Genomic DNA, 6,528 nt, shown 5'->3' with positions numbered 1-6,528 from the left:
GTACATATAGGAAAACAGGGTACAGTGAAAAGATTTACTCACAGAACCGCAGCTACTCCCATGTCTCCTCTCTGGTGAATTGTTTTTGACTCTCCTTAGTCAGTGGCTCTCGATCGCAGGTACTCTGGATCTCCGTTGTCTCGTTCGCTTAATATATTTATTTGTTCGGTGATTCCCGTCCAAGCGTTGAAACGCACGATGCTCGATGTACAGAAGGATCTACGGGAATCCTACCGGCTGTGCCAATTAAGTGACTTAGACGAACTTTGTCATAAAAAAATACTTTATTTCGTATGCCAACCTAACTACATGGAATTCGAAATTACAATCAACCTTTTCTAACTTAAAATATATAATATATAGAAGTTACAAAGCGTTGTCAGCTATGTGTAGCCATGCCGCTTGGTATACTTAAATGGGTGCTGTCGCGGCGGCTTGGCAGGGCTGACGAAGCTGGTAAATGGGCGTTTCTTATACTTAACACGCGCGCCGCCACTCTGAATAAGGCCTTAGGCTTTTTTGTGATTGCTACATATTAAAAAAAGAAACTATTTTTCGGGTCTAAATTTCGTACATTTCATGTTTTCAAACAAACCCGTTGTTGTATAAACAAAAAGACCAAATATATGCGATTTAAGTAGGTAACATTAATAATTTTGTTTAAAGTGTTAATTACGTTTACCCATCTGCAATATAACGGAAAGGAAGGACACGAAGAAGGAAGGTATCCCGGCAGAAAAAGTGAAACAATTTTCGATTTCGTAAATTTTGGACTCGACTGATAACTTAATGTTACTAAGCATATATTTCTTAAATGTAGCCTTAACTTGTAACTTAATCTTACGCATATACAATAGCAACTTATTCATTCCTTAAATAGAAAGAAATTATTGTATAATCATAAATTTTACATTGTATGTGAAAATAATTGATACCAACTTTCTGTCCATTAATTTGTAACACAATTAATATTATAATATGACGACTCTTTGTTTAGTTGTCTGCCCAAGGCGCAGTCGCATTTTTCTCTGTGTCGTATTCAAATTGTTGATATGTAACTCCACTAACTGTCTTACCAAATTTGTCGTATCTACATTAGTATGCACGATTAATTCAAAGATTTTCAATTGTTCCAACGCTTTCCATTCATCTCTATGTTTTACTGCAACGTTGAAAAGCTCATTCAGTACGTCTCTAGATTTTTTCACCATACTCAATATGAACCCGATTCTGTAAGGTGCTCTGTCTCGGTACTTATCTTTGATAGATTGCGTAGCGCGAATTTTAGTGTTCGTATCGTGCATGGTTTGCTGTACTAGGGTTAGGATTTTAGTTTTTAAACCTGAGTCCTTGTCCTCAGATATTGGGTTCCGGGTCAGTTCAGTAGTTTGTAATGGTGTTTCCGAAACAAGCCAATGTCTACGTCGATCTGGCAATTCCCTTGCATATACTTGTGTTTCACTGTACTTTCCGTTCATTCGTCTTCTGAGCGGTGGGAGCGGATAGCGTGTCGTCATCTCTTCGGAATTCGATTCACTATTGCTATCATCACTCACTAAATCGTTAAATATTTCAATGTCACTTTTGTCTAGCGTGGTTTGATGCACGTCACCTTTATAGCCTAGCATATTGATGACTATGGTGCCGTTTGTGAGTGGCTTGTCTAGTTCTGAAATTCTTTGTTCCTCGTCTGTGAGCGACGAGTCTTCCGATTTAGAGTTGCTAATGGAGCGTCTGTTGGGAGGAGCGGGCGGTTGCGCGGGTGCATCGCCATCGAATCCGGGCAGGTCTATGAAATGAGCTCCGGAGCATAACATGGCGAAGAAGTGAATGGCCCCTAGAAATAAAATACAAGTTCAATTAGATGTAAGTGTTTTATCGCAACAATTTATTTACTAAATAACAAATATCATGAAAATAGCATAAGGTGTGTAAAAGTAAGATATAACAATTTATGATATTTTAAGGCATTAATATAGTTTTTTTTATTATTTGTACATATAACAACGGAAATATGGTCGTAAGTTGTGTATAGATATACTGTTGAATTTTATGTACATTAATTCTTTCCGCAAAAACAAAAGCATCTAAGCAATTAAAATATAAAAATAAATTAAAATGTAAGTACTTACAAATCGCATTTAGAATAAGAAACAGCATATTTTCAATACAGCGATTAGAAATGCATGCCTGGGTAAAATGGGCGCGGTAAACACTGCCTTGAAAATGTAATCACACGTAATTAATTAAAACATGTAATGAAATGTTTCAAGTACAACATAAAAGTGCCCATTAAACGTAATGACCGAGATGAAACTACAGGATATTTTTGTACAATAAAATAATACTCTTAAACCTAATACAGGTTGTAACAAAAGTGATAGGTATATGGAACTTCGTTATATGAAAGCGGCAACTTAAGTCAAAAATACAAAATTTATTATGAATAAAAAAAAAGTATTATAATCAAAGTCAAAGAATAATTTATTCCATATGTAAAATAAATTTACACGTGAAAACGTCACTTTTAAGCTACTGCTCGTTCACTACACTGACTTCTCAGAGAACAATGAGCATGAAACTCTAGGGATTACTTTTTTCAAATAAATTTAAATGCTATGAAATACACTTTGAATTTAATGTGTGTGGAATCCACAGCCATGTCGTCTTTCCATGCATCTTTATCTAACACGTAGTCTTCAATTTTGTAATATGATTTCCAATTACAATATTTTTAATGTAGTTTTTAAACTTAAGAAGTGATAATCTTAATATAATGCTCCGGAATCTTATTATAAAAACGAATACAGTTCCCCATGGTAGTCGTTTACCTTGATTAAACGAAATTGTAGTACCGTGTGTTTGGACTTGGCTCTAAGGTTAATATTGTGGATATCTTCTTTCTTATTGGAATTATGTATATTTTTGCAGGGATATAAAATATTTAAGTAAATGTATTAATGCCACAGTCATGATACCGATCTCCTTAAACTTTTTCTCTGAGAAAAATTCCAGGACCTAAATGGTACATAGAACGAATAGCTCGTTTTTGCAATAAAAATCTGGTTTGTATGTCTGCCGCTTTACCCCGCATGAGAATCCCGTAGAACATTATACTATGGAAAGAACTACTTGTTCGTCCCATCATTTAGCATCATAAAAAAAAATATTCTTATTATAGTCAAGTGAAAACTACGTTTTTTCAGACACGCAATTTGTAGCATTCTAAGAAAAAACTCGCATTGCATAATGTGTTACAATAGTACTTAATAAATGACGATAATTAAACCGGATGTTTCACCTTAGGTTTAAACACGTGAAAGTGAAACTGTACTCACAATTTTCTTTCTATTGAAAATGAGGTGCGTCACAAAAAAAATTAGACTAGGTTTTCAAATTTAGGAAACATTTCTGATATTCCGTGTTATGTATATACACGTGCCAGTGCTAGTCCATGTTGCACCCGGGTATTCTCTGGCGCCCTCTAGGAGGTACGTGATCAAAATGGAATATTTACTTATATTTTCCACAGTGATCTGAAATTCGAGTGCCAATGGTGCAAATATAAATGATGTTGGGAAGCAACAGCCCAAAGTTTCCCATAGTGGTCCCCACTGAGAAGTCCTTGGGGATAGGGGCCTCGGAAGCAATTGGGGGCGTTGATGCTTTCTAGGGATTGCTACGAAATTTGAAAAAAAAAACCGTAATTATAATATACAATACAAATATATAATCCTAGTGATTTTTTATGTTAAGTTAATATAAAAATTACTTGTTTTGAATTCTTTTTTCTGGTGGTGGGCGTAAATTTTTTTTATCTTGCCTAAGTGGGCGTGAACCAAAAAGTTTGAAAACGTATACAATATAGCCCTTTACTTAGCTTACGCCACAGACCATTAGAGCTTACGCCGCGAACGACACAGGCTCTTTGGCGGAGTCGCGAGTGACGCTCGGTGTTCCCTTAGGAAGATGCCACACGGGCGTTGCGTCGTCGCAACTGTGTTGTACTACATATAAGGGAGATGCCACACGGCCGTTGCGTCGTCGCAACTGCGTCATACTACATATAAATCAGAACGTCATGTCACACGGTGCGTTGAAACAGCGCGCGTTGACTGAACAGCTCGTGTGGCACTCAGTCCGTTGAAATCGACGCAGTTGCGACGACGCAACGCCCGTGTGGCATCTTCTTAAAAAAGAATTCTTAAATCAAAAAGTCTACTAAATATAAAAGAAGGTTATATTGGACGAGTTTAAAAACGAAAGACACACAATTGTTTAATACATATAAAAAAATATTAAAAAAAGCTATATATACATCTAAAAAAAATGAGAATAATAAATATATAAAAAATGCAAGCAATACTTCAAAGGCTTCGTGGCAAATAATCAATAAACAAAAATATCGCAAGCCAAGAGAGCATATTTTAAAAATTTTATCTAATAATAATTATTTATGTAAACCTAGTGATATAGCAAACTTATTTAATGATACATTTGTTGATTTGACAAAAAAATATCCTAACAATTGCAATGGGTATAATTATAAAATACGGGGTTTTAGTAATTCAGTATATTTAACGCCCACCACTCCTCAATGCATTACTAAAATAATTAAAAATATGAAAAATACAAATAGTGTAGGATACGATGGCATCTCTACTAAAGTTATAAAGTACTGTTCAGAAGAACTAGCGAGTCCCTTGAGCTATATTTTTAATTTGTGCCTATGTCAAGGGATTTTTCCTGAAAAGTTAAAAATTACAATAATAAAGCCGATATTTAAAAAAGGGAATAAGGAAATGTGTGAAAATTACCGTCCCATCGCCTTGATACCAGTCATTGCAAAAATTTTGGAACGAATCATATACAATATTATTTATGGATTCCTAGAAAAATATAATATATTAAAACAAGAACAATATGGTTTCCGAAAAAATAAGTCAACTTCTCAGGCAATAATTGACCTCTTAACAACAATTTCAGAAAGTATAAATAATAAGGATGCAATATCAACAATCTTCATGGACATGACGAAAGCTTTTGACTTTGTGTCACACAAATTACTCTTAGGTAAATTATACGAATACGGTGTGAGAGGACCTGCTTACAATCTAATAGAATCGTATCTGCAAAATCGCCAACAGGAAACTCACATTACGTACATGGAAAACCTTACAGAAAAAGTAGCCAAATCAAATACTAGAATTGTAGAGCGCGGTGTTCCGCAGGGAAGTATTTTAGGGCCGCTCCTATTTATACTCTACATTAACGACTTGCCTGAACATGTAAAGCAAAAGATTATACTTTTCGCTGATGATTCATCTGTGATAGTTAGGTGTACTAATCTTAAGGAATACGAGTCTATTTTGAACGAAGCACTGGGTGATATAATTAAATGGCTAGAAGTAAATAACCTAGTAGTTAACATAGGAAAAACAAAATTTATGCAGTTCTTTCTGCCACAATCACGACCTAAAAACTTAACGATCAATTATAACGGACAAAAAATTATGCAAGTTAATGAGAGTAAATTCTTAGGCATTACTCTTGATCGTCACTTGAACTGGAAGACACACATCTCAAATCTAACGACTAAACTGAGTAAATACGTATACGTACTAAAAAACTTAACTAAAATTACTTCTCGAAACACGGCGCTATGTGCTTACCATGCATATGTGGCCTCTAGTCTGCGATATGGTATATTGCTATGGGGTAACGCTGCTCTGACACATATTTTGCCACTATTTAAAACTCAAAAGAAATGTGTCAGGGCAATGTTCGGAATAGGTCAACGAGTAAGTTGCGTACCTTATTTTAGGGAACTTAAGATCCTGACTCTACCTTCGCTATTCATCTATGAAGCATGTATTTTTGTTAAACAAAATCCAGACAAATTCTCTTCGGTACAAACCAGTTATCCTAGGAAAGCACGAAATAACCTTGTAATACGGCCCAAACAACTACCAAACTTGCAATTCTACAATAACACAGTATTTGTTTTGGGACCCAAATTATTTAATAAATTACCAGAGACCATAAAGACACTAAATTACAGTCTATTCAAAATTAAGTTGTTTAATTTATTGGTTACTCAATGTTACTATAATATTAATGATTATTTGACTGATTATATAAAATCAGACTGAGCAAAATGTGCAAGAATTAATTTGACTGACGATGTATAAATTTAACTATAATTGCTTTTTATTATTATTTTATATTAGAATGTTGATTTGACTTATTCCTTATATAATTTTTATTTCATCAATTAATCAATTATTTGAACTTTTAATTATTTTTATGACAAATGTATAAACTTTGTACGCCGCTAGGCGAATAAACTTTGTATGCCGCTGGGCGGATCACAGTGACACTAACTAAATATGTAATGAACATTTATAACCTGTGTATCACAAAGGATTAAATGAATTAAATGAATTATTATTATTATTATGAATGTCGATGAGCGCTGTTTCAACGCACCATGTGGCATGTCGTTCTGATTTATATGTAGTACTATAG

At 34.4% G+C, this 6,528-nt stretch overlaps 1 protein-coding gene across 1 annotated transcript; it reads right to left on the bottom strand.

The window, feature by feature from the left end:
- Positions 1 to 261: 261 nt before the first annotated feature.
- Positions 262 to 2,284, bottom strand: LOC113227987. Its single transcript, XM_026461101.1, has 2 exons — positions 2,133 to 2,284; positions 262 to 1,837 (listed from the first exon to the last, which is right to left on the bottom strand). Exons 1-2 carry the CDS (start codon positions 2,158 to 2,160, stop codon positions 972 to 974), a joined length of 894 nt encoding a protein of 297 aa, XP_026316886.1. The 5' UTR covers positions 2,161 to 2,284; the 3' UTR covers positions 262 to 971.
- Between the last annotated feature and the right edge of the window lie 4,244 nt (positions 2,285 to 6,528).

This window comes from Hyposmocoma kahamanoa, unplaced genomic scaffold (assembly GCF_003589595.1).
Source record: "Hyposmocoma kahamanoa isolate Upper Pololo Valley unplaced genomic scaffold, ASM358959v1 220, whole genome shotgun sequence".
NCBI lineage: Eukaryota > Metazoa > Arthropoda > Insecta > Lepidoptera > Cosmopterigidae > Hyposmocoma > Hyposmocoma kahamanoa.
Note: the sequence above shows the minus strand (reverse complement) of the source record. Positions and strands in the feature narration are given on the sequence as shown.

What these genes read in the sequence shown, in the direction of transcription:
- LOC113227987 (XM_026461101.1), bottom strand. Translation starts at nt 2,160, where the DNA reads ATGCTGTTTCTTATTCTAAATGCGATTT. An exon ending in TCTTATTCTAAATGCGATTT is followed by an intron (nt 1,838 to 2,132) that starts GTAAGTACTTAC and finishes TTTTATTTCTAG; the next exon opens with GGGCCATTCACTTCTTCGCC.